Source organism: Drosophila montana, unplaced genomic scaffold (genome assembly GCF_035044405.1).
Source record: "Drosophila montana isolate Dmon_TW-CO22-7 unplaced genomic scaffold, ASM3504440v1 contig_1853_1, whole genome shotgun sequence".
In the NCBI taxonomy this organism is placed as follows: Eukaryota; Metazoa; Arthropoda; class Insecta; order Diptera; family Drosophilidae; genus Drosophila; species Drosophila montana.
The window spans coordinates 1,569,488-1,597,391 of record NW_026996772.1 but is presented as its reverse complement, the minus strand read 5'-3'; the positions used below and the strand labels follow the sequence as shown (position 1 = coordinate 1,597,391).

General features: G+C 41.3%; 3 protein-coding genes across 4 annotated transcripts in view; 1 reads left to right on the top strand and 2 right to left on the bottom strand.

Moving 5' to 3' along the window:
* The window catches only part of LOC135441148 (hornerin), a 105,704-nt gene that overhangs the window by 29,534 nt on the left and 48,266 nt on the right, over positions 1-27,904 (bottom strand). Inside the window, exon 2 of the mRNA XM_064700637.1 lies at positions 15,514-15,564. The gene's annotated coding sequence lies outside the window, so the exon portion shown is untranslated. The remainder of the gene's footprint in view (positions 1-15,513; positions 15,565-27,904) is intronic.
* On the bottom strand, positions 3,592-4,608 carry LOC135441133 (grpE protein homolog, mitochondrial-like). The gene has a single exon (XM_064700614.1). The coding sequence runs from the start codon at positions 4,472-4,474 to the stop codon at positions 3,755-3,757; it is 720 nt and encodes a 239-aa protein (XP_064556684.1). The 5' UTR covers positions 4,475-4,608; the 3' UTR covers positions 3,592-3,754.
* On the top strand, positions 6,645-8,609 carry LOC135441136 (zinc finger C2HC domain-containing protein 1A-like). 2 transcript variants are annotated; one of them, XM_064700618.1, is made up of 4 exons: positions 6,645-7,010; positions 7,067-7,449; positions 7,805-8,134; positions 8,202-8,609. In XM_064700618.1, the coding sequence occupies exons 1-3, from the start codon at positions 6,702-6,704 to the stop codon at positions 7,839-7,841; spliced, it is 729 nt and encodes a 242-aa protein (XP_064556688.1). In that variant the 5' UTR covers positions 6,645-6,701; the 3' UTR covers positions 7,842-8,134; positions 8,202-8,609. The 2 variants fall into 2 exon arrangements, with proteins under 2 accessions (XP_064556688.1, XP_064556687.1); XM_064700617.1 differs by having other exon boundaries at positions 7,805-8,154; positions 8,215-8,609.

Genomic DNA, 27,904 nt, shown 5'->3' with positions numbered 1-27,904 from the left:
TCGGCAGCAGCAGCAGCTTCGGCAGCAGCTGGAAAAGCAGAAGCTGAAGCATTTGCATGCCAAGGATGAGCCAAAAGCCACCAAAAATGCCACAGAAACTACTGCACAAGCCAAAACAAGAGGCGGGCGGTGCGGTGTGCTGAGTGGGGCCACCAAGGGGCAGGGGACGGGCGGGCGCGCGGGGTAAGAGTTACGCCAGCGGGAGCAACAGGAACCGGAGCTGAACCACCAGCAGCTGCTAGACATGAACTTATAAAAGCTGGCAAAACTCTTGAACCGAACTCGACAGAGACGGATGCAGCAGAAGGATGGTGGCAGCTAAGAGGGGGAGAGGGGGGGGGGGGGGTGGGTATTGGCTATGACTTCTCTGGCAACGCTGCATTAAAAAGTTAATAAAAGTGGAGCATGCCACAAGTCGTGCCGCAATTTGCGGCAGCTGCAGCTGCAGCACAAGGATATGGATATGGTTATGAATATAAGTACATAATCTATGTATACATGTGGCATGCGTATGCGTGTGCGAGTGCGTGTGTGTGTGGCAACTTAAAGCTTACAAGAAAAATAAAAGAGACCATTTTGCTGCAAGGTGCCATAAGCTGTGACTTTGACTTGCCACAACCCGAATCGCTCGGCCCCCCACACAAATGGCAAACAATTAAAACGCTCAACATGGAGCGAAGCTGCGGATTTATCGACACACACACACACACACACACACACACGCACGCGCGCACACACACACACACACACAAACACGTGAAGTTGAAGTAACTAATTGCAACAGCAACTGCTGCCAAGTGGCGCCACACTTGTGGTTAAGGGTCCCTTATCCGCCAGTCAGCTGCATCTCAAGTAATGCGGCCAGTTGTAAATATCGAATGTGCCCCACAAGAGCTGCACACACACACATACACACATACACACGCACACACACACACTCGCACACGCACACAATCAGTTGCAAGGAGGCCAATTAAGAACACATTAAAAACGATTTGCAGTTTGGGACAGAAAGTGCCAGCAATTTGTTGAGTCGCGCTTCAGGTTGCATTGAGTACTCAAGTATCGATGCTCGAAGCCGGCAACTGTTATTCAACAGCACACAAAGAGTGCTGCAGCTCTCGAAGCTTCACTGTAGCTTACACAATACTTAATTATCACAAATGAAAATTAACGCACTTTGCGCGCTTACGAGTTGTTGGTGTTACGCATGCAGCGTCAAAGGGGGAAGAGCACACCGAATATTTAATACCCTACAAAGTGACTTAATACTAAGGGGTTTCTCATATGGGAAACAAGCTTATCTTGAGTTTGTAGCTCGAAATTGCTGTGTTTGGTCAAAATATCTTACAGAAAAACAAGGCTAAATATCAACTCGACTGTTGCTACGGATCAAGAATATATATTTTCTATCAGAGCGCAGATGCTACCAGCGGTAACGTTATATATTCTTTATAAATAAACGTAAATCATATGAAAATCTGCAAATTTCAGTAGATCTTCCGGTTGATCGTGCAGGGTTTTCCAGTGCTGGCAAACAGTTTTTCTTGTTTCTTTTCTTTTCCCGCTGCGTGTCATTTCCGTCTCTGTGCAACGCGCGTGCTTTGAAATTTAAAAATATTGCGTATACACACACAATATATATGTATGTACATATGTATGTATGTATGTATGTATGTATGTACATATGCATGGACAAATATACAAAAAATATCTATAAAAACGACAAACGTGCCGCGTCCAAGCGTCGCAGTTGTCGTGCGGATGCCACGCCCAATCGTTGTTGCAACACCTTCAACTTTAACTACATTTCGTTTTTAATATGCCGCAGACGTTGATGGCAAAGTTTTTTTTTGTTTTTTTTTGTTTTTTTTTGCACCCGCGCACCTTTTGTCACCCATCAGCACGTTGTGCCCCCCTCTGACCTCAGCGCCCCCTCCTTCCTAACCCTGAAATATTCACTCTAATTCAATTTGAAGTGCAAGCATTTTGCGTACTCTGCCCGAAAGCCAAGTGAAAACTTTTTCCTTTAAATCGGTGTGTGGGGGGCAGTGGGGTACAGGCGGCGGTTGACCGCTGTCCACTGAACATTGCAGGAATTGGTGGGAAAAGGGGGAAAGGTGGGAAAGGGGGGAAAGGGGGTTGGGGCTGCGTTACGTGGCCTTGTCGAGTCTTCATCTGTAATAAGTTGCGAGGCATTTGCTCGCATTGCATTTCATGTCTGGGGTTGACCGAAAATAGAAAAGAATGAAACCTCGTAACGATGGGCCACGCCCCCAACACACACATACACACACACACACACACACGCACACTCGCATGTGTCCCACCTGCGTCCCGCTGTCTGGCGTACGTGACATTTGGCGGCGCCACAAAAGCACGTAAAAGAAAATACTCTGTAAATCTGTACGTCATTTCTTTTTCCGTAGTTTTTCTTCTGGCTGCGCGCTTTTTGCTGCTTGGCGTCTTTGGTCCTTTGGTCTAACGGCTTGTTGTCTGCTGCTCCTTTTTTTTTTGCTTGCAGCCTTGTTTACAACTGCGTCGCCGACGGAGCGCAAAAGTGTTTGTTGCCGCAGGACGATCGAAGACGAAGGCATTGAACGGCAACTGGAACGGGCTCTGAGACGGGCATAGACCCTGGACACTAGAGACTGGGGCAGCGTCTACAAGCAGTTGCCGGCATTGCGCTGGCATGGGCTGCTGGAACTGCCATAAATTTTGCTTATCTAAACGGAAAAATACAATTTGTAATTGAAAATATTTGTGCGCATTTTCACACACACATACACATACAGGCACACACAACTGGCTGCTAAGTTTTTCCTTGTCTTGTTTTTTTTCTTCCTTTTTTTGGTACTCTTGCCTAGTTTTTGGGCTAAGAGCCGCCGCAGGCTGTGTGCCAGCCATTGGCCAAATGGCCGCTCAATTTTTAATGGGTTTCCGTCGCTTTGTTTAATTGCCATTGCGCCTCTGTATGTGCTTCTCACAAATAAGCCACTCGATTGACAGACAGCAGCTACAGGACTGCGAGGCAGTTGGAGGCTTGCAGTGAAAGCAATTGGTTTTAATTATGAAACATATAAATTCCAATTTAATGCATAAGATAGCACTATATTGTATTAAGTATATATACATCTCCATCTTCACGTGATTATCATTTGTAATGTGTGCTCTGTTTTTCCTAAACTTTGCCTACAACATCATTAAGTATTTGCTAATAAGGGCCTTGTGAGCCTCTCTAAGTGCTTCTCAAACATGCTAAATAACCATTTTTGCAGTCACTTACTCCTCTCTATGCGCTTCTCATGCCATAAACTAAGCAATTTGAGCCTTGGAAGGCTCTTCTATGCGCTTCTAATTTATTAGTCTTTATATTTGCAGTAACTCCCATGGTAATATGACGTTGCCAAAGGTTTGTGTACATGATACATTTCATGGGACGGTTGCAGATGAATGAAGAATTTCCTAGATTCGGAATTTTTTTTTTTATTATTATTTATTATTATTATTATTTATCGGGAACAAACTATTTTTTTTTTTTTTATTATTGTAGCCAAGTGAGAGTTTTTGGCTGTCTATTCAACGACTACATTGATTGTGGATATTTATATTTATGTGAATTTTGTAGCATGACAAAGATAATTTAGCGAACAATGTGTGAGGGTGGCCATAGTTTATGTAGGACAGATGTTGCAGATTTAGAGTGGATGTCGAATTGTTTTGGGTACACAAAGATATTTGCATGGCTTCGGTCTTAACGCTTGGACACACCAACCAGGGCGGGGCGTATGCATCGCTTGTGCAGTTTATAGCCCAATTTGGTGACCTGCACCACAGTGTTGGCCTCAACCGTATTGTCCAACGTCTGAAAGAGGGCCTCATGTAGATTGGGATCGAATTTCTGATTGATCGGATCCAGGGCCTCCAGGCCATGACGCTTGAATACCTGCAGCAGTGAGGCGCGCGTCAGATTGAGACCCTCATACAGATTCTTGAGATCGGCATTCGCATTGAGCTTATCCTTGGGCACAGCCTGTGTGGCATGGCCCAGCACATCGGCCACCTCGATCAGATCCTTGCAGAAGCCCTGTATGCCAAAGATTTTGGCATCGTCGATCTGTTTATTGAGTCGCTTGCGCATATTCTCGCCATCGGCCAGGGCACGCTTGTATTTGTCAAGCAGCTCATTGTGCTCCACCTTGGCTGCGGCCAGCTCCTGCGACAGCCACTCGACTTCCCCCTTCTGCTCCTCGTCGGCCAAGCCCTGCTCCTGTAGGTGAGGCTGTTGCGGCTGTTGTGGCTGTTGTGGCTGTTGTGGCTGCTGCTGCTGCTGTTGTTGCTGCTGCTGCTGCTGCTGTTGTTGCTTCTTTGTGCTGTAGACACGGCCCAGTTGCTGCGTTCCTGTGACTCGCGGCCAGCACACATTGTGTGTTATTGCCACGGCTTTGAGGTGGCCCAAACGTTTGGTAAACATTTTCAACGTGAGTTTAGAGAAGACTTAGTGCAATTGAAATTATCGGTTCTTGAAAACTTATGAGACTTTTCACTAAGTAATACAAAAGTAAATTTTGATGCAGCGCCTGCTGTCAAATAGTTGCTTTTTAACTCGATGGCAGCATCGCCGTTAACACATTGTTATCGATAAATTCCATGACGTTAAAATGTCCCATCTCGATAAATGAAGTGTTGCACAATACATGTGCAAGTAATTATATTTTATCGATGGTATTCAGTTTCACTTTTTAAGAGTTTTTTAAAGGATTTTCTATATGCAAAAAATAGGTTCTATAAGCTAAGAATTTATTGTAAGAAGACACAAACTTATGCAAATCAAGCAGCGAATCACTATTTTCAAGCTGGTGTTTGGTTTTGTGTACCCTTCCGTGGTCTTAAATCCGACAACTGTTAATATTAGTATTATTCGGAAAACTGAATTGATATCTAGGTCTTTGGCAGACCAGCTAATTCATTTTCCAATCAGAAACCCCTAAGGAATTCGTCTGCTTTTGCTACCGATAACAATCAAAAGGGCATTTAGAGAGTTTTGCAGCACTGCAGCACCAAGCAATCCAATTCAATTCCGTTTTCCAATCAGAAACCCCAATCGGGAATTCGTCTGCTGTTTGCTATCGATAACAATCGAATTCTGGCATTTAGAGCGTTTTGCAACACTAATCCACAACAGATGCCCACAAAGCAGCTCCAAGCAATGCAGTCCAAATCAAAACAATGCTTGTAAAAAGGCTTTGCTAATGGCCGCCGATCAAGGAGCTGCCATTACACGGCTCGCGTGTCTCTGCCCCTCCTTCAAGCTCCACCAAATTGCCAGCACAAATGGAATTGACACGCTCCACAGTCGGAGTTGTGCGCAGCGCCCACGTCAGTCGCTAACAACGCAACAAACACAAGGTAGATCTGGGCACAATCCCCCTCTACGTACGTGTATATAACAGGTCGGGTCGGACCGGGCCTCAACGTCGTCTTATCATAATGATGACGTTTACATTTCAATTAACGACGAACAGCATAATTGCAGCAGTCAAATTATATAATTATACACAAACAACACACATATGTTTAAAAATATACATATGTAGAGAATGAGAATGTGGGAGAGGTAGGGCGAGGGGTGGTGGAAGAGGACGGGGCATGGACTGGAGCCGCCTCATCGACATCGACAGCTACACGAGCTCCTCTGGCATTTGATGCATATTGAAGGCGGCTGGCTCTTTGGCATTGGGATCTGTGGCAGCTGCAACATTGCCGCCGCCGTCAAATGCTATGCAGGTGTTGCCCCATGTGTCAAAAAATAATCATTTTGAAATCACTTCACAGCGCGGAAGACAGAGAGAGAGAGAGAGAGAGAGAGAGAGAGGGAGAGGGAGAAAGATGAAAAATGCGTTCGTTAAATGCACCCGGAACGGGCCAATGTGCCACGCCACTTGGGGCAACTTGACTGCTGCAGCGGGAGGGGAGGATGTGGCAACGATAATGCAGCCCAGGCCAGCGCCTGTCAAGTGCTCGAGCAGGCAGCGTGCGAAGCAAAGCCGAGACCCAGGCCATAATTTGTATAAAGCGTTCGTTGTCTGTCTTATAATTCCATTTCAACATTCAATTCAATGAAAGACTTGAAGCGGTTCTCCTCCTCCTCCTCCTCCTACAGACACTCGGTCCAATGGGTCGCAGCTGCGTAAAGCTGCACTGAGCGAAATAATCGATAGTTAATATCGATGAATCATTTGATTCATTCAAAGAGTTAAAAGGATTCGAAAGGGAATCAATGAATCATCATGGTCTATTAACACAGTCAATATGCTTAATTGTGATAAACGAATATTTTAACCATTGTTATTGGTGGCGTAGCAAAAAATTCTACAGAAGAATATACATACATATATAAAAATAAAATAATTAGTTAAATTTCTAATGAATTTCTCACATATAAGGCATATTTTTTTAATATGTATATCCTGCTTCGATCTAGTATATTTCGGATTTATGCGTCATTTCAAGCCCGCTGCCGATGGAGGCTTTAAGCTTTGCACGTCAGAGTTTTCATTGAATCTCATAATCTCACTCGGGCAACACAGCTGCAGACTATTTTTTTTTTAAATTCCACTTAGTTACATTTTATTTTTGTTTTATTTTTTTTACACAGTAACACGTAGCATTTTATAGACGTATTGTATTCTAAATTCTCGATGTATCTCCAAAACATCTGCTCACGTTTGAAAACAATAACACACAAAATGACATCAAATCTAACTGGCACTACTCGTAAACCTAGCGAAGCGGAGCTGAAGCAGTGTCCACATTGCAATCGAACATTCAATGCGAAAGTGCTGGCCAAGCACGTGACCATCTGCAGGAGTGTGCTGAAGAACCGCCAAGTGTTCGATTCCTCTCTTCAACGTCGTGAGGGCGTTGAGTACTTCAGCTTTGGGACGTACAACAGCGAGCTGCCGCCAAATGCTGCACGTGGACCAACAACGCCGCAGTCGAAGACAAGGGTGAGCACAATATATCCCAATGTTTCTTGAAGCTAACGCGAACTACTCTCGGACAGACCTTGGTCGCACCTACTCCTAAAGCCGAAGACGTTGCATCCCTGCGTAAGCCGGAATCGCCGGTACCAGCCAAGCGCAAGGCAACGGCAACGGCAACAGCAACAGCAAGAGCAACGGGCACGGGAACATCAGCCAATGTTCCCGGAACCAGTTCTTCCATGAACCGGGATTGCACACTGACCAAGCGTTGCGCGAACGTTGCCTTAGAACGTTGCCCGCACTGCGAGCGCAGCTTCAACCTCAAGGCCTACGATAGCCATGTGGCATGGTGCAAGGAGAAGGCGGTCATAGCCGCCTTCAACGTCGGCTGCAGCGACGAGGACACCATGAAGGCCAAGCGGCGCATGGATGCACGCCTCAAATACAAGCCTCCGGCTCTGAAGTGAGTAACTGTTAAGTTTCAACTCCCCGTTAAGCCCAATATAGCACCTAGTTAGTCGAGGGCCGCACAGAACCAACTATTTTAAATTGAGCTTAAAAGCTTATACAATTTCTATCATATTATTGATAAGCGGCTTATTAATGAACACCAATCGGGTTCGAATTACAGGCTGTGCTGTGTCTGTTGCAGTGCCTCTTGCCAAAGGTCAAAGTAACGTCTATTAACAGGTTGATTTTGTATGATACTGTTAGCAGATATTCTGTATTGCAACAACCATTAAAATTATAACAATATCAATTAAATAATTTATATTTTAAATTTATAATAAATTAAACAATATATTTTTACACTCTAGGACCAAGCGCTTAAGCAATCCACAAGCAAACAATTAAGCGGATGTTAACGTTTTTCTCGATATTCCAAAATTTCGTCAAATTCTAAATTCCAAAGATTGACCATGAATAAAAACTAGCTGAAACTAGGCACTGCACAAATTGTGAAACAATGCACAGGCACAACGAATCACAATGTAAAGACTCCCCTAAAGTGAGTACGATAAAAGTGTGATAAATACTCGAATGACCCATTAGAAAGAGTTGTATCAGAAGGGGAATCAACTAAGGATTCAACCGAGATGCTGCAAATAAAATCTTTTATGCACATCATGCATGCATAAGCTGAATATGTAAGCTATATGATGATAATGTGAGCATTTGGTATTAAAGATGTAAATTTCAATTGTTAAATTCTAGCATTTTCTTGCAGTGTATGAACTGTATGAACACTTTAAAGCCCGAAACCCAAAACTGACAACTTGGCGTCCGAGTCGAGAGTGAGATTTTTTAATTATTGTTTCCATGTTGCGCTCTCTTTTGTTTTGTGTCGCATGTCACGTGTCACATTCAAAGTGGATGTTTTTGGTGTTCGAGTTTGCAGTTCAAAAACCAAAATAAACCAAAAGCGGCCCAAACCATAAGTTATGAGCCACGAACCCCAAGGAACCAAGGAACTGTAACTCGAGAAACGAGAATCGAGAATCCCATTGCTGCTGTCGTCCAATTGAAATGATTTTCTATCATGACACATGAGAGCGCTTCATAAGGTGCTCAATAAACCTGCCTGTGTATAATTTTTCACGACACAGACCCACAGAATAATAATCTGGCGTGTAATTTATTAACATTTTCTTTCGCATACACACACGCACACGCACACACTGAAGCCATTTGGTGGTTTCGCTTTCAGCATTTTATTTACCCCGATTGAAAGCAAATTGAATGCCGGCACCTGCACGGGAATAGCCCTATAGCGCGCTTAAATAGGGTATGTGAATGGGGGCTGGTTATGGGGGCGGCAGGTGAGGCCAGGTGCGGGTGTCGTTTCCTCACATATGGCAAACTATGGCACGATGGGGCGGCTCAACCAGGTAAATGGCCACCGCTGCTTGTTTGATGAAGCGCATTAAACAAATAACGCCCTGGCAATTTTTCATTAAAAACTCGCAGACAGTCATTTGGTAGGAAATACGATGTGGATGGGCGGGGGGCAGGAGCTAGCCATATAATATTGCGTAGCAGACCAGATTTGTAGCTGTTGCTGTTGTTGCCGTGTTGCTGTCGTGTTGCTAATGCAGCTTTGGCGTGTGTGTTGCGGTCGGTGCCATTTGATGCACTCCACTCCATTACCCATTACACATTGGCATTGTGCGCAGATAGCAGAAAACGAGCTGCCTCGAGAGTTGCCTCTCCAGTTGGCGGCAGGAGGCAGCTAATGAGCACCAGGAACGAGCTCCGCCGTGCCACGTTGTTGAAATTTAAGCGTAATGTGAGAATCATGTTGTATATAGGGGGCAAAAAACATAAGTGGACAGATTAGATCTTGCACATATCAGTTTACAAAACCGCCAGCTATTAAGCTGGCTTTGCGCTAAAATCTGTTGAGAATTATAGCGCAGCTTTGCTTGCTTCTATTGCGTATGGGTTGAGAAGCAATTATTCGGAACTAAGCCTTTAACTGCATAATAAGGGTATTATACTTATTATTAAGACAGAGACAGCTGCGAGCCCCCAAAGTATATATATTCTTGATCAGCATAGAGAGGCGACTCGATGTAGCTAGCCTCTCAGTCTTAGAGCTAAAGGAATGACTTTTTGTTGCAGTCGCGAATTGGCCTGATCGGCCCACTATATCGTATAGCTGCTATAGGCAGAATCGGCTGAAAATTAAATTCTAGCATGAAAACCTTATTTTCTTTTACGAAATATCTTAAACCGTCTTGGGATATACATATATGATAAATATTCATCACAATTTCAGCATAGCCCCCAAGCATGATCAAAATTGGAACAATCGATCGAAAATAGAGATCCTATGATATCAACTTTTATATCTTTCCAAACTTGTGAATCATAAGATGCACCTCGCTACTTATACAATATATGAGCAAAAGCATATCAACATCGAGCTACTATATCACATAGATATAGAATAAAGAATCGGTTGAATATGAAGTGTTTACATAGAAAAGCTGCCCAAACTCTGCAGCAACCAGCTAGCCAGTGTATTCTATCATAATTATATTTACTAGACAACATTTGTTGTTTGTTGTTGTGCAGCAAAATAAAATGTGTACAGGCAAAACGACTTTGACAGCACGTGAAGGTGCATGTCAACGTTGACAGGCGCATGAGAATAATGTGTCTAAATCAGGGAAAATACTTTATAATAGAAAATTTGGATAAATAATTGTACAGACAAAAGTCAAACATATTTTTATAGATGTATATTTAAATTCAATTTTGGCGTTTATTTTCGTTTGTTTTTAGCTGAATGCATGAATAAAGCAAACAATAATTGAAAAATGTCAACATTTTAGCTGTGTTGCTTGTTGGCTTTTGGCTGTTGTTATTGTTGTCATTATGTTATATTGTTTCAATTTAGCTGGAAAATTTGAGCTTTGAGCTAATAAAAAGTTTAACATACATATGTTTTAATTTGTTGTTGCCGTTGTGCATTTTGCAGCGAGTTAGCGGCAAATTGAATTTGGCTAATTGGTGTGTGCATTTTTAATGATAATTATCTGCCTACCAACATGCTTATTATACACACACACACACACTCGCCTCTATATGTGTGTGCGTGTGTGTATACTCGCCTCTATATGTGTGTGCGTGTGTGTGTATATATACGGGCGTTCTTTCCCGGTTTCAGCGTAAAATTATTAATTAATAAAATAAATGTTTATTACATTTATTTAATTGTGTGCTTGAGAATGTGTGTGTGTGTGTGTGTGTGTGCCTATTACTAAATACACATGCGTGTGTAAACGTTAACTGTTATTAAGGCAAACACTCCCCCCCCCCCCCCCCTACACACGCACACACACACCCATGGCGACTCGCTTGTGCTGTGCGACTGACGGATCGACACGTAAATGAAAATGCCTCAGCATTTCAATAAAAAGTTTTATGTTATAATTATGGGGCAAACGAGGCAAAGACAAGAAGAACGCCAGACGCGGGTCGAGGCATGCGTATAAAAATTAAGGCCTAACCCCCGCCCCACCTTTCGCCACACACACACACACACACGAACACACAAACTACAGAACGTCGCGGCCTGCCTTGGCCCATAATTTTTCTATTAGACAAACACGAAAGGCAGACGGGGGGCATGGGCACGGGTTGTGGGGGTGCGAGGTATATGTTTGTCATGTGAGAGTGTAATAAATTTTATTAAAAAAAACAACAGCAACAACAACAAACACTGCAACGCGCTGGACGAACTGAAGGAGGTGCCGCCGCACATTTGGGTCATCATACGTGACCAGCACTGGAATGTGCCGCCCCCCGTCCCTCACCACTTCCACCTTCCCCGAACTAGGCAGGGCGAATGTCCAGCTGAGCCAACACATAAAAAGTAAATAAACAAAAGGCCAAAAACGAATCGGCGATTCGAGAAAAATGCAACAAGCGCAGCTGTCTGAACTGAAGGAATTGTGCGATTGTGTGTGTGGAAGGGGTTGGGGTTGCCTGTGTGGGCTTAGGTGGAGTGGGGGGAGGGGGGTGCCTTGGATGTGAAGTGCGGCCGAGCTAATGGACGTCCAATGAAGTTGACCGGCTGTCAGAAGGCGCCATAATTACTTTTCACACCAGGCGGTAAGCGACACATTTGCCAAAACAACAAAAAACAACGAAAAAGAAGCCAACGATGCCGAAGATTAAATACCCTGATATTTGATATTGTGTTCCCAGCAGCAAGTCAATTTAACATCGATTGCTCTTACATAAGCTCTAAGCCGAATGGCAGGGTTCGAATCCCTGGAACAGCGATTCTAGAGTCTAGCATTTCAATGTTGTTCAATTAAATAAAGTGCTTATTTCATGATTATCTTGAGAATCAAAACTGAACTACATTTTCGACTATAGACTAAAAATTCAAGCCGATTTCGAGGACAAGCAGCAACAAGTTGAATCTAAGCCAAAGTTCAAGAAGCTGACTTGAAAACCGTTTTGCCTAGAATACGTATATTTGATTGGATCGGAAATGCCTGCCCCACTGTTTCACATAGCTCGTGACAAAATTGAGATACGTTATGCATTAAAAAACATGATTGAGAGACCCTTAAAAAGCAAGCCGCATGCCCAGCCCATATTGACACACAATGTGCCGCAGGGTGGCCCGAGGCGGACGCCACGTTTAGGGTGCCGCAAATAGGGCTTGCTCTCTAATAGGTTTATGATACATATATTTATTTATATATATATATATATATATATATATGTATGTACATATGTATGCATACATATAGCAAATAAGTGGCCATAAATTCATTTGCAATGCAATTCAAAGAGACCGTCTGTTCAAGGGGGGGCCGCTGGTGTCTGTATGATGCCACATACAGCGGCGGCGGCGGCTTTGGCGTATTGTACATTTATTTGTTTTCGCAAAAATGACAATAAAAATTTAATAACTTTGACACAATTTAATTAATTTCGATTTTAAATGACAATACGCACAAAACATGCATTTCAAAAGCCAACCGAACTGAAATTTCTTTTAACAAGCACCACAAAAAAGTCAATAACAACAAAAAATAGTGCAAAAATGCGAGGAGAGAGAAATTGAATAATAAACAAAATAAACGCAATGAAAAAAAAAAAAAAAGATATTGATGACACACAGCCAGCATTCCGATATTTTTTTTTCATTAGGCATTTAAACATATGCAAAAAAAATTAATAAATAAATATATGTTTTTCGCACGAGGTACGTTTGTAAAGAATCTTGCAAAATTCGAAGAGGTAATGTCTATAAAGCTTCCTAAGTTTTCTATAGTTTTATTTAAGAGCTAAAACAATTTTATAGAATTTCTTTAGTATTTGACGATCATCTTGATATGCTCGACTGGCTTGAAATGGCGTAAAATGGAATATTTATTCGCATATGCAAATATGTGTATTAGATTCAACCCGAAATCGACGACTTACAATTGTTGAAACTGCCCACGTGATTTGTCAACACGTCATGAAACTGGCGCCGCAGGCACAACACAAATTGACAGAGTTATTACATTTATGTGTGTACGTGCACGTGTGTGCGTGTGTGTGAAAACCGCAATTGAAATGCAAAATATTGTGCATATTTAAAAGTCAAAATGCAATCATTGAAAAAAGGTGCAGCCAGTGCAGGTCAATGTAAAAATCTCCTAGGGACGTGGCTTGCCAATCGCTGACCGAGCGGCGGAGGTGCCGAGGGGCGTCTATCAGCGGGCAGTTTACCTTTAATTTCGACAACATCATATAATTGTTAAATTCCAAATAACAATAAGCCAAATGGATGACTCAAACCATGCGGCCCGGCTGGGGTGCACTTTGTGGTCGTGGGTGTGGCTGCGGCTGGGCGGGCAATCGGTCGTGAGGGGTGGGGGGGGGTTGGGTTGGGGTTGGGGGCCTGGTTTGGTGAAGAGGGCGCCTATAAAGGGTAACTGGCCAACTGGGGAGCTGGCCAAATGCAATTTATAGTGCGTGTAAATGAACTGCTGACCAAAAAACCAAACCGAACGCAGGTCTATTGGGGAAATTGCCCATGCAAGTGTAACTATCCCGGGTATGTGTGTGTGCGTGTTTGAAATTTATTGATTTCCATATATTTATATGTGTAAAATGCCATAAATTACAATTATTTAACAGGGCCGGACGGATGGCAACGTAGCAACGGACGGGGCCGTAAAGTCAATGCCTGACGTGGCCCAAAAGCTGCAGGCGCAGGATTTCGGCCCAGTTGGGTCACTAGTGCAGTAGTTGTTGTTGTTGTTGTTGTTGTTGTTGCTGTTGCATCTTTGTGTGTGTTGGCTTGTTGCTGTTGCATAATTTGTTAGCCAAATTGCAACTCAACAAGCTAGCAACAATGAGCCCGAAAACTCTGCAGCAGACACAGATACAGACACAGACTCGGGCACAGGTGCACAAAACACACACATACACACACACGCGGGCACATACACATGTACATATAACAGACACACGCACATATCGAAAAGCATCGGCTGCGTTTGTGCCACACCAGGCTCATCAAATATGCAAAATTTGCCAGTTTCAGCTGAAGAAACAATCATCTGAGCTGCCCCAAAAAACCAGTGACTGCCCGTGTAAGGAAACTGTGATATGTGATAGCAGGATATATGTACATAAAACTGTGATATTTTATGGACCAAGTTGAACTACAACTATTTTTGAGCAATTTTTTGAAAATTACTTTAATGCAGAATACGTGATATGTGACGTATACGTATTAAATATTTAGACAAAAAATGGAATTGAAAAATAAATTATACATACTTTTGTCTTAAATTGGGCATATTAATAATGATTCAACTTCTAAAAATATTACTACATTTTTCCTATTTTTTCCTTAGTACATTGAGATTTTATATGCAAAGAACATGTGCATAGCGTTCACATATATTCATATATTTAAAATCTACAAGTCCTTGTAACTACAACAAATTAACAGCTAGACTAGACTAGCAGCGCGTTTAATATGACAGCAATTGCATAACTATTTCATAGTAAGCTGCCAACCTAGCCATAATCTCATAAATAGTATGTTATCAAATTTTCATCCAAAGCTGAAACCCTTTTAATGGCATATAATTAAAAATGGAATTATATAACATACAGCGTAATATATTATGCGCCTAATGCTAAATATCCCTACTAATGCCTTGGTCTTATATAAATATATATACATTAATAAACATAATATATAAATGTATTATATTCATTGCCAAATATTCCTTAACGATAAATAAATGCTTAACATTTGTATACCTTTTATGGGCTCGCATATTGAACCTATGCTCATCTCTAACAGAATATGCTTAATAGCAACATGCTGATCCACGCCCACTGCCCACCGGCCCACTGCCCACCGGTTCGACGCCCCACAATGGCAGCTAGTTCAATCGCTTGGCGATTTGTTAGCTTTGCAGTTTTGCGCTATTATAGCCAGGCTTATTAACTGTGCTCTACGGTCTCCAAATGCCATGCAAATAGGCAAATTTGCAATCAAAAGAACGATTTTCATATTTAAGATCTCAAGTTGTGGACACGCATAGTCATACACACACGCACACACGCACACACACACGCATATTCACACACAAAGTTAACCACAGGCAGGCATGCACTTAATTTGGCAATTGTCTAAAGGACTACAAGACAAGGGGGTGGACACAAGCAGCACAGAAGTTGGGCGTATCTATATATAGATATATATATATTTATATATACATATATATAATTGTATATATATCTTGTAGTTGTGTTTGTGTGTGTCTCGGCCAGTCTTGGTCATTAATATTAATTTCGTCTTTAATTTATTGTAATTTACGTGCATTTGATAAATCGCATTATTATTATAAGCGGCTGCCTGTCGTCTGAGTTGGTGTGTGTGTGTGTGTGTGTGTGTAGGCTAAAGGGGGAGAGGCTTTATTGGGGGGCCTGTGTGTTGTGAGAAATATGTTTTCTGGCAATGACAGTACTATAGATATCCGGAATTTACCTTTTGCTCTTCAAAGCGTCCTCAAAGCCAATTAATTAACACGAATTTGAGCTGCAATTTGAATGGCATAAAAAATTGATTAGAATTGATTAAAATTGATTCATTTGTTTAAACACTTAAATACTTGCATTAACTAAGGCTCTTAAAATGCATTTAAATTCCATTTGCAACAGAAACCAACCAAAGGCAGCCTTTTATTGTTAAGCGGCTAGCGCTTATTACACTTATCGCTGGCAAATGATTTTCATTAATTGCCGCATTTCAAAAAGGATATGTTAAATATATAAACTAAGAGACATTAAATGTTATTTATTTATTTAAGAAATGGACTTTCTTTTGTATTGTGCTTCATATATTTAAATAATTCAATTTTGCCAGGTAGAAACTTATTCAACTAACATTTTGTAGTGTATTTTATTGCTAAACACTTGTGAAAAACTCTAACAAATTGTTGAACCCCACAGCAAAAGACAACAAAAGCTTTAAATAAAGTTGTATGTATATATACGTATATAATTATATATTTGTATTTATACAATGCATATATATATTTAAATAATGATGTACTAGTGTGCATATTGAATGGCAGCATTTATTCAAACAAAGTTTGTTGTTTGCTCGACAGAGCAGCGCTTAAGGCGCTTTTGGAAAAGTTCAAAAATCTCATTAAATACAAGAGCTGCCGCACAAATACAACAACAACAACAACAACAACAGCAACAGCAGCAACAACAACAACAATAACAATAGCAATTGCAATATACTAAATATTTATGCCATGTTGTAAAGTTCTTTTGTTGTATCGCATTTGGCTTTCATATAAAAATTGTGTAAAATAATAAAAATAATTTCGCCCATGCACACGCACACACACGCACGCATATTGTCGCCAGACGCCATTTTCTTTTGTTGCTATTCTTATTTCCGCTGCTGTTGCGTGTAATGGACGCCGTTATGTGCATTGGCATCGGCTTTGGACAACGCATCGATGGCACTGAGAGAGCGAGCGCCTCGTTGGTTGACATGGATTGGCGAGGCAAGCGGAAAATGAGCTGCGCTTCTTTGCATTACTTTGGCTCGAATGACTTTTGCAATGGGCCCCCCGCCACCGCCAGACGCCACCACGACCATTTGCCACGTTTATAAACGACATAAATATAATTAAATTGTTATAAAAATGCAGCAGCAGAGGCAGCAGCAGCAGCAGCAACAACAACAACAACAACAACAATAAGAACGATTGAATAAGGGGCTGTCTGCTTGTCCATTGAGCATTCAAAGTTTATGGTCCGCACTTCACGTACTGCTCCTTGTGGCGTATGCGAGCACTCGAAGTGCACTTGAAATGCACTTCTGTGCATTCGTTTGGGGCGCTGGGCAGGCTACAAATAAGTTATCTCGGCCCGAAGGGGCCTTGCCACTGACAGCCCTTCGATGCGCGCCTTTCTATGCGATTCTCATGCGCGCACGAGCTATTTTTCTTTGCATATTGTACTAAGAGTCTATTCAGCTGTAAGGTGCTAAGTAAATACGCATTAACTGAAGTAAAAATCTGAATGATTTGAGCCTTTTTGAATGGCAGGCAAACAGTTCAATTCAGGCTTTACAATGCATACAAATATGTCAACAGCTTGATATAAGCTTCGTTTACAGCTTGGATAAACTCAAGCAATATTAGCATACAGCTTAATGTTAACTATCGATTAAATTCATGGGTAATTTATTAATTAGAGAATATACAAGAGAAGTATCAAGAATATAGGTTATCTTATCCATTGATAACCAACTCAAATATCTGGATATTTCCAATAACAGCTTTAAAGCAATCACTTTTTTATTTTACTTCAGCAACGCTTGCTTAAGCGCTTAACAAATAGCGCACTTTGTTATCGATAAGCTTTATGACCCTTTCTCTGCAGTTCTCAAAACCAATGCCAACACCCACACGATGAGTGGACAGCTAAACAGCTCTTATCGGTATTTTACATGGTCGCGCCTCATTTGCGGCTCGTTTGTGCTTAAAAGCTAAAAGATAACAGCCCGCTGGGTCCATTTACGAATTCAACTCGCATTGAGGGGCCACCCACGAGTAGGTTAGCGCTTTTAAGAAAATTATTGCAATAATCAAATCAAATATATATATGTATATATATATTTGAATATATTTTCTATGGGCATCTTTTGTATCTGTGAGATATCGCATGCCATCATTATTAATAGAGTTCATTAGCTGCAGACAATGAGCCGAGTGGACAGATCGAGTGAAGTGGAGCCCCCGCATGCCCGAAACCAGTTCTCTAGCAACTCGAAACTCTCGCGCTCTTTCCCTGAATTCCAGAGTGTGTTAGTTATGGTTTCTGTTGAAAAATGCTTTGTTTATAAATGCGTTTATCATTCGGTTCAAGCAATTTTTTTCTCATCTCTTTTTGTCTTCTTCTTCGTCTTCGTTTTCTTTAATGAGAACTAATGAACGCATTGGCCTTTCGATTGTCATTAACATCATCATCACCATCGCCATCGCCATCACCATCGGCATCATCATCATCATCATCGCTCGATGTGCTGCCGGTTTTTAAATTTTGGGCATTGTCAAAAGTATTTTTATTTGGCTGCTTTTATTGTTTACACAACAGCAATAAAAAATAACAAAAAAAATATAACAATAATATTCAACGAATACAAAAAGGGGGCAACCCACACACATGGAAGGAGACCAAGTCGATTGGAACTGATCGCATCAAGCTTGATGCAGGGCGGGGAATGCAGTCGAAAGTTGATCGTAAAAAATCAGTTCGAGATCGCTTTAAATAATCCCCGATAATGCAAACGCTTAAAAGATTTGTTTATCTTTAGATCTCCAAGCAAATCATGCTTAAAAGCAACGGACCTTAAATGTCTTCATGTCTATAGATGAAATAATTAATTGGTCGTTTCAAAGGTAGTTAATCATGGAATGCATATGTCTGATTTTCATTAAGATATGCATGTGTGAATTTATTTTTAAGCTAAGATATTTGATCTAGCAAGCGCGATTTTAATTGAAATAAAAAGTCGATTAAGCTGCTCGGAATAAAAAATAGAGAGGACAAATGTAGAATAGATACTTCGGCAATGTTTATCTTAAAGCAAAATAATTGAAGTTGAAATCATTTTAATTAGTCGCTAATAATCGATTGTTATCGAAACAGCTCTATTTTAATCAAAGCTAAAGCTGAAGTCTCGTTTGATTTAAGCTAAATCTTATATAATATATTAATCTGGTTTACAATTGATAGAATATGTTTACACATATCTCTGCAATAATACTCTCCCAAAATCCTTTTAGGCGGGCATCCCCCCTGAGCGGACATTATATAGCCATTATACAACCATTCTGCGTCAGTTTATACCCATTTCCTCTCTATAAGGGGCACTCTTTTCTTGAGCACACAATCATTACCCCTTGTTCGCTGTCCGTCCAAGCAAGTTACCACTGTATATTGATAAGGATCGATAATAAAAAGCTTCAATCGATTTGCTGTGCATTATTTACAGCCCAAAATCCTATCTATGCATAAGCTCAAAAGTGAGCCCTAAACAAAAAATCATAATTTCCTTTAAACAACGCGAGGTTTGGCGACTGAGGGCGGGTGTGGGTGAGAGGGGGGCGCAAGAAACAACAACAAAAGTCATAAACTAAACACGTAAAAGCCAAAAAGTTGCATAAAATTAACAAAGTTTTGTTTGCTTTGCCTGTTTCCTGCTGCCAAAAAGAAAGAAAAAAAAACAAAACAAAAGCTACCAAAATGACAACAAAAAACAACTAAAAATATAAAATATAAAATATATATTTTATATATATATATATATATATATTATATATACATATATATATATGGAATATACATATATGGAATTATGTCAGCAGTGCCGGCAACAGCAACAACAACAAAAAGGATGTGTTGCCCTGCGCCAGGCGTGTAAATTATTTATGTGCCAACTGTCCTTCTTATATGCCCCCCTCTCCCCCCACCACCTTAGCATGCCTCACCCCATCCACCCACTCAGGCAGCTATCAGCGCCTGGCCAGGCCACCCACGCTGCCAACTACTCACATAATCCCAATGTGGCACGCATGGGTACTGCTCCGCGTCCTGTGCCGCCGCCAGTTTATAAATAAAAATCATTATTACTGAATGCCTCCTCCTGCTAATGCTAGGGGCTGGGATTGGGGCTGGGATTGGGGCTGGGTTCGGAGTCGGGCTTGGGCTGGGGCTCCGGATTTTTCAGTTGGCGACGTTGGAGTTTTCGTTTGAAATTAGCACGCATTGTCCTTAATTGTTGGGGCGTTGGGTTTTCATTTGGGGCTTGGGCTGAACTTTACGTTTGCTGTTGTTGTTCCTGTTGTTGCTGTTGTTGTTGTTGTTGTGGCAGCTTTATAGGCAGGGTTGCGCGGCTTTGACTTGGTGTGTGGCAAGCCAATGAGTCGTTTGGTTGGTTGGCTGCGTGTTTATTTATTTGACTTGTGCATGTCGCTTTTGGGTGTTAACTTTAATAATTAACGGCATTAATTGCCGCATATGTCACATGTTTGCTTTCGCTTTTCCCCGCCAGCTGCAGGCTTCAGTTAACCTCCCCCCGCCCTCCCAACATCGAACCTGCATGCCCATGCATTTTGTAGCCAGCTTTTTAATTTAATTTCTTTGTATTATTTAAACGCTTATGTCATGTCATAAAAGCAGCCAAGAGATCCACTACAAAACAATACTCCGCCCCACGCGACTCGCCTCTCCCCTCTTCCACCAACCTGCTGACCACGTAATACCCACAACATTTTGACCGGCTTATTATGTTACCGCTGACTGCATTATTCATAAATGTTTAATGTTAATTATGTACACGCTTTCGGGTCTTGAATATCGGTTTTCAACTTTTGGATTTTAATTGCACGCCAGCAAAGCGCATATCAAATTTTCTGTTTTTATGTTAGATTATTTTCGATTATTAAAAAAAAATCTATGTGGCTACGCGTGTAATTATGGAGGACATATGCTTTACCGAGTTAATGCTACAGTCTTGACAAGTATCAAGGTTTTTTTTAGAGGAGTCGTATGAGAGACTACAAGAGCTGGACACTTCTGTGGCAGAAGTCCGCGCACAGCCAGTTCGTTTCAAATCGTCGATAACTTGCACCGCTTCCGTGCAATCGATAACGAAATCGTGTTTATTAAATAGATATCGGAGCTCATAAAAAACCGATGTTAAATCTATATTGACATCACATTTATAACGATATTTTATGTAAGCATATATCGAAGCTTATAAAAATCGATAAGAATCGACACCGAAATATTGTTTTCTGACCCTATATTGAAGCTTTTTTATTAGCATATATCGGAGCTTATAAGAGCTACAGACCCAAACTTTGGCATGTAAAATATATACAGATTACAAACATGTCACTTTTTGGACATCTTCCACGATTCTACGAATAGTAAAAAAAAACGTATTTATTATTGGGAGTAGAGTCTTGCGATATGCACACTTAAGTATACTATATTTGAGCCCTGAAAATTTCATAAAAATCAGACTGTAGACGGCAAAGTTGATCGATGATGGATTCCAAATACATAATGCGGGAGAAAGGTAAGAAGAAGCGCAGCTTGCGAGTGTGTGAGTGAGTTATCAGAAGGAAGCTAGAATGCTTAACGGAAACTTGGTGCTGGCTTCTAGGTATCTTCTAGTCGGGCACTCCCGACTGTTTAAGGTCAAATTTATCAGTTGCACAATTTGTATTCACAAATTTTAGAAATTCAAGTGACTTATTTATGTATTCATTTCAAACCAAACTCAATCAAACTATGTGGAACTAGTTCGTCAGATGAACAAAGAGCTAACATTTAGCAAAGAATGTGGGAAAAAGTGACGCTCAATTAAAGCAACGTTTTGGCCATTAATGCCAGGCACTTAACAGACCCCTGACGATTATGAGTCCGACAATGAGGATTAAGGATGAGCCTTGTGTGTGGCATATGATTTTCAATTTATGCCACAAATCCAGGACCCAGACAGACGCCGCCAAAGTTTATTTTTTTTTTGTTTGCGTTTCTTTTTTTTTTTTTTGTCACAATCTGGCGGCGGCTCAACGCCTACGTCGATACAATTTGAGTTGGGTCAGGATGCGGTACGGGACGTGGCGTGGCGTGGCGTGCCATGGTGCTGCGAGTGGCATCAAATCGAGTCCAAGTGGCAATGGGGTCGTCAACAGCAGCAGCAGCAGCGGCAGCGGCAGCAGCATCGACAGCAGAAGCTTTGTCGTAGTCCTCCTTCAGTTTTGGCGGCCGTTGAGCGCCATTAGGCGGCCTGTGCAGACATTAAAAACAGCTGCCACTGTCGTTGTTGTTGTTGTTGTTATTTTTGCTGCTGTTGTGGCATTTTTGGAGCGGCGAACAAAAATTGCCTGTTTATATTCGCAGCGACAGCAAATTTTATTATTATTTTTGTTCTTGACAACGACAACAGCTACCAGGAGGAGCAGCAAAAGCAGCAGGAGCAACAACAGCATAGTGGCAGGGGGGTGAGGGGCGGGGATGTGCCTTGAAGAGGGGCCCAAGGGGCGGCAACAGGAGTTGGCACTGCAGCAGGAAGACGCCTTGTTGTAAGTTGCCTGTTTTGAGTTGATTTCCTCCCAATTTATTTTTTATACACTTGCAAAGCGTATTATAATTTTATCAGGAAATAAAGAAGACCTCTATATATACTTATATACATATATACTCATGTATATATACATACATATATACATTCTTAAACAGTCCTGTCCATGTAACATACGAACTTTAAACCAACTAAATGTTGTATAAAAAAAAAAGAAAGAAACAAGGCGCGCTTAAGATTGAACAAATATTGTATTGAATCGAACTGGTTCGCGTTCGCAATTCCAAATAGTTCCTTGATCCAAGCTAGTTATCAAAAAAACTTGAAATTGTTTTCAAAAATTACTCAAAAACGAAAAATCGTATAAGAAAGATCCAGCACCGAAGTATACATAACTTTGGCCCCAAGTATCTGCATTAATCTAATCATATTTGATAGATGCCAATCTTGGGTATGGATCAAATTTAGCCAGCGTCTTGTATATGAAAATATCTACGGATTGCAATATTTTCAGTACAACGGGCAGTTGTAAATTCAAATTTGAGTTTGATTAAAATTTGAAATATATACGACTAAACAATGTTTGAACCAGCTACGCGAAACGAAACGAAATTAAATTCAAATTCGATTTGAAAAATATATGACAAAACCAGGTTCGAACCAGAAAGTGGTTGCATTTAATTTGTTCAATTTTAATTTTCAAATATATGACAAAACAAGATTTGAACCAGAAACTGGTTGCATGGAAGTGGATAACCAACTACGCGAACCGAAACTAAAACTGTGAACGGAACGACCTGAAACCATCCTGGTATATATTTAATATCTCTCATATGTGTGCAAGGGTATATAAACTTCGTTACTATAAAACTTTTATGACTGGTATTTTATTTTCATATATGTACTTATATATTTTTATTTTTGCAAAATTTGCATTTCTAGCTAAACAGTTGTCTAGCAGCCGTCGCAAATATTATTGCTGTTGCCGCACAGACACAGCTCTCGTCGAAGACGCCACAAGAGTCAAGGATAGAAACTGGGTGTCTCACTCAGCTGGCGAGGGGGGCATGTGGCACCTTTGGCGCAGGCGCATGCCGCTTAGACGTCGCGCAACCAATTAAAGAATAATTCATTTCAATTGAAGTCAATCAAAAGAAATTATTTCACGCTTAATCAATTAAGAGTCAGCCACAAAGAATGCTACGCACAAAGAAGGAAAATGTGCTGTAGAGATTTTTTTGAAAGTGGAGCAACAGCAAGAGAGACAAGTTGCCGAACCAGAACATGGGTTAATCAAAGGCGCGCAGATTGAAGAGCCATCAAATATATGTATATACAAAGGAGACAGAGAGACCCACATGGAGGGCAAAGCAAATTTGTTGTTGCTTTTTTTTTCGGAGCACTTGGTAGACGATCGTGATCATTATGATATATGGGCAACATATCTGAGACACTTGAGCTTTGCTTTTGGAAGCCAAACAAATTGATTTGACTGTGGTGTTGAAATGCCGGCAAGTGGCACTTGGGGAGAGCCAGACTTTATGAATATGTGCTCCACATAAATATATGCTACTTAGTGGCCGGATTGTGTGTTAAATTTATATACACATGTATATAAATATATTGAAGTACTGTGGAGCAATAATAGAATAGAAGGCAATGCGACGAGGCGAGCACTTATAAAGAGGGGCATTTGATGCTAACTAGATGTTAATGCTTGAAAGAAAACTGGGCAATGTATATTTATATAAATGCATTGAGGTTTGCCTATAAAACGCACTTACAGTTAGCTGTGATCTTATTAAGGAATATATGTATATAGTAATGGAGTAAAAACAAATTAATTATTTAAATTATTGTTTATGCATGCAAATTGAGTCTTAATCGAAAACATTTTGACAAAAAAATATATAGATAAAAAAAATGAAACGAAGATGAAAAAACATATTGTAGTTTTCAATGCAGAAAGGGTTATTAGTAAATTTATGCATTTAATTTAATAAAAATATTGAAATTGCCCGATTAGGGCGATACCCTGCACCATCTTCTGCAAACACCTTTAGCAATAAAATGAAAGATACTTGATCTGTATATACTATTCGAGAAGCTCCACGTCAAATTTGATGACTCTAGCAGAGAAAGCCTTAGAGATTTGCTCAAAAACAAGATTTCGATATCGATTTTAATCGATTGCTTGGAAATAGGGCAAGTTAACGATTATCGGAAACAAACGTGTAGTGTGCGTGCACTAGGAGGACCTATGTTCAAGTCTTTTGATCTTATAAGTACTGAGATGTACACCTTCATATACACGGACTGACGGACAGACAGACGGGCGCGGCTAGATCGACTCGGCTATTGATGCTGATCAAGAATATATATACCTTATGGGGTCGAAGATGCTGCCTTCTGCCTGTTACATATATTTGCACAAATACGTTATACCCGTTTTACCCATTTTCAGTGGGTTCAGGGAATAAAAATTGAAATTAGCCACAATAGATGTGTATAACAATTTAATAGTGCAGCTTGTGCCTGAGAGGGGGCGACACACACACACACATATATAGAATGCTCTTTAAAGCACACACAACAAATAGTGTGTGTGTCTGTGTTGTTTTTAATGCTGGAGAGGCAAACGCCTTGTCGAAAACATTTGCGCGCCTATGCACTGGGCCCGCCCAGAAATTGTTTGGTGCAGCGAACTGTGGAAACGGACTGGACACGATCAGCGGGGGAACGTTTGGGGAACGTTGGCAAACGAAACGAAGCGAAACGACACGAAATGGAATGAAACGAAATGTCAACAGACAAAGCCAAAGCCAAAGCGTTGCATTAATTTGTCATTTTGCGCGTATGGCGACGACGGCAAATGGGGCGAAATGATGCAGCAAAGGGGTGGGCGGCTGCTGGAGGGGAATGGGGATGGGGTGGCAGCCACATACAACACACACAACACACACATAACACACACAAAAAACACATGCACACACGCACACTTAACACACACTGAAAACTTTTGTTTTTGCTTACGCGCTGTAAAAAGTTGCAGTTTTTTCTATTAAAATACATTTTTTGCTGCTTTTTATTTGCTTTGATTTTTTTCGGGCGTTTTTTTGCTGTTGTTTGCAGCCGCTGCCTTTTTGGCTTCTATTTCCGCTGCCACACACACACACACACACACGCACACACCCAATTTGACTTTGAAAAGTGCTATAAAAAAAAGAAGGAGGAAAGAAAAAGAAACGCAGGCAAGAGGCAATGCAAAAACTGTCACAAAACTTTTATGGAAACGTACGCAAATGGAAGGATACCAAAGGGGGGTGGGGCGGTGAGCAGTTTAGAGGCGTCTGCAGAGTCTAGTGGGGCTGTCAGGCTAACATTGGTGGCCATGTCGCACACACTCTCACACACACACACACACACACACACACGCGTGCTCAACTGCGGTGGCAGCCACTTCATTTGCTTGCTCATTAAAAGTTGCGACACATACAAATGCAGCAGGAACGAAGTCAACACGTTTGCCTGCATGTCAAGTGGCAGTCAGTCGCCGACAGCACCCCGGCACCACTTCGGCACCACCCTGGCACCACCCTGGCAGTACCCTGGCAGCACCTCGGCACAATGAATGTCAAGAACGAGTGAAAATTTGCGCTTAAATGCAGCACAAAACTACGACGAGGCCAGCGACCCGACCCGACACCTCTACCTCCCTCCCTCCCTCCCTCCCTCCCTCTCTCTCTCTCACTCACTCTCCCTCTTTATCTCTAACACTCTCTACGCCGACTTGCTGAAAATGCACGAAAAATTTGTCACATTTTGAGACAGCAATGTGAAGGGCAGGCTCCTACCCACATTTCCTGCGCCCTGTCTTGGTCATTATTATAATTTTTCATGTCTTGACTTCACATAGCAACAGCAATCAGCACACACGCACACACACACACACACACACAGATGCACACACACATGGGTTGAGGCTTAGCGGCTTACTGGAGCGTGTTCGGGCCTGGAGTACAGCAACGCAGCAACACAGGTGTGCACAGACACACACACACACACACACATACACATGTACATACACTTGAGCACAGTGAACTGTCAAATGTACAAATGGCTACAAGTCGTCCCAGTCGAAATCGGATTGTGACTCGAAATCTGGAGTTTTGCTTGGCTGGCCACCATCGTCACTTGGGTATTTATAAAGCAGACAACAGTCTAGTCTATCGTTATGCAAGTGTTTGCACAGCTTATAAAAGTGATCAGACATGCACATGAATGTATATATATAAATATATAGCTCTCACGTGTGTGGCAACAATGAAAGTCTATTCAAATAAAAGCTGGGGTTGGAGCTTTGGTTTTTAGATGCAAGCTACTTATTTTTATTATTAACATTATTATTTTCATTATTATTAATAATGTTAGTTTTGTTCTTTAGGCATATTATCATTGTCATTATTAATACTAAAATTCTTTTTAATATTTTTTAATATTATTAATTACTATTATTATTATTATTGCTATTATTTATTCTTTTTATTGTATTCATTATTTTTGTTATTATTTTCATTATTATTGTTAATTTTGTTGTTGTTAATTTTAAATATTGTTATTATTTCTTTATTATTATTATTATTTTTGTTGTTGTTTTGAATTTTATGTAAAGTTAGGTATATATATGGCCTTTGCCCATGTCTAATTATATCTTGAATAAATACAGTTTAAAATTAAGGACAAGTATGTTGTTTCATTATTCTTAGGGTTTCGTCAATAGTTGTTAGATATTAGATATAATTGAGACGCATTAAGCCCGTCATTTGGGTGTTCTTTTGTCTGATAGAAAAATGCGCCCGCTGGCATCACTTGTGAGCTTTTCAGTTGTCTAATCAAATTGCATTAAGCATTTAATTTCCTGCAATTTCAGCCCCTTATTTGCCCTCGCTTCTCGATCTCTCTCTCTCTCTATTGCTCTCACTCTCTCACGCTCTCTGTACGCTTGTCGCCCGTCTGAATGTCGCCAACGCTGACCCTATAAATAAGAATACATGGCCCATCCTTATGGAGGCAGCCCAGCTGCGTTGCATTAGCTAAGCAACCCTGACGGGTAGTTTGGAGGCGCGTATCTTAATGCCGTCGGTCGTCATCAGCTCTGGAGGAGCAGAACTCCAGAGCTCCGCGACATTTTGCTAATTAAGCTGTGCGGTTCACGTTAAAATTGTTGCAAGCACCACACCGCACCACACCGCACCGCACCGCCGCCAGCTATTAGCATTTTTATGTTAGTTGAGAGAAGGCACTTGAGGTTTATCTGGGCAGAGTTTATGTCTGGCAGCGGTCACTACTTAGTCTGATTATTGTTATTATGGCGTCGCAGTTTTCATAAATTCCCAGCAAGTTATTTTCCCATAAATTCAGCGGCCAGACACAGTTCAGCTTAGTGCTGGGCAGGACAGCGCTGGACTGGACAGGACCGGACAGGACAGGACAAGCCAGAGGACATGCCGACAGCTCCACAGGTAGACAACAACGACGACAACGACAGAGTGGCAGACAGAGAGGCAGACAGACAGACAGACAGCTAGCAAGACGCTCAGAGCGGAGTGCGGGCGGCGGCAGGGGGAGCTGAGTCCGGTCGTCCTGTCAAGACGCAGACGACGCAGCAAGCGGCAGGCGGCAATCGGCAGGTCGCAACCATAAAATATTGTCTATGGGCGAAAATCTGTGGGGGCCAGGACGCAGAGCGACGGCA

Excerpts from the sequence above, each read along its gene's own strand:
- LOC135441133 (XM_064700614.1), bottom strand. The coding sequence starts at position 4,474 with ATGTTTACCAAACGTTTGGGCCACCTCAAAGCCGTGGCAATAACACAC.
- LOC135441136 (XM_064700618.1), top strand. The coding sequence starts at position 6,702 with ATGTATCTCCAAAACATCTGCTCACGTTTGAAAACAATAACACACAAA. Across the intron at positions 7,011-7,066 it reads CGCCGCAGTCGAAGACAAGG|ACCTTGGTCGCACCTACTCC; the intron begins GTGAGCACAATA and ends ACTCTCGGACAG. Across the intron at positions 7,450-7,804 it reads TACAAGCCTCCGGCTCTGAA|GACCAAGCGCTTAAGCAATC; the intron begins GTGAGTAACTGT and ends TTTACACTCTAG.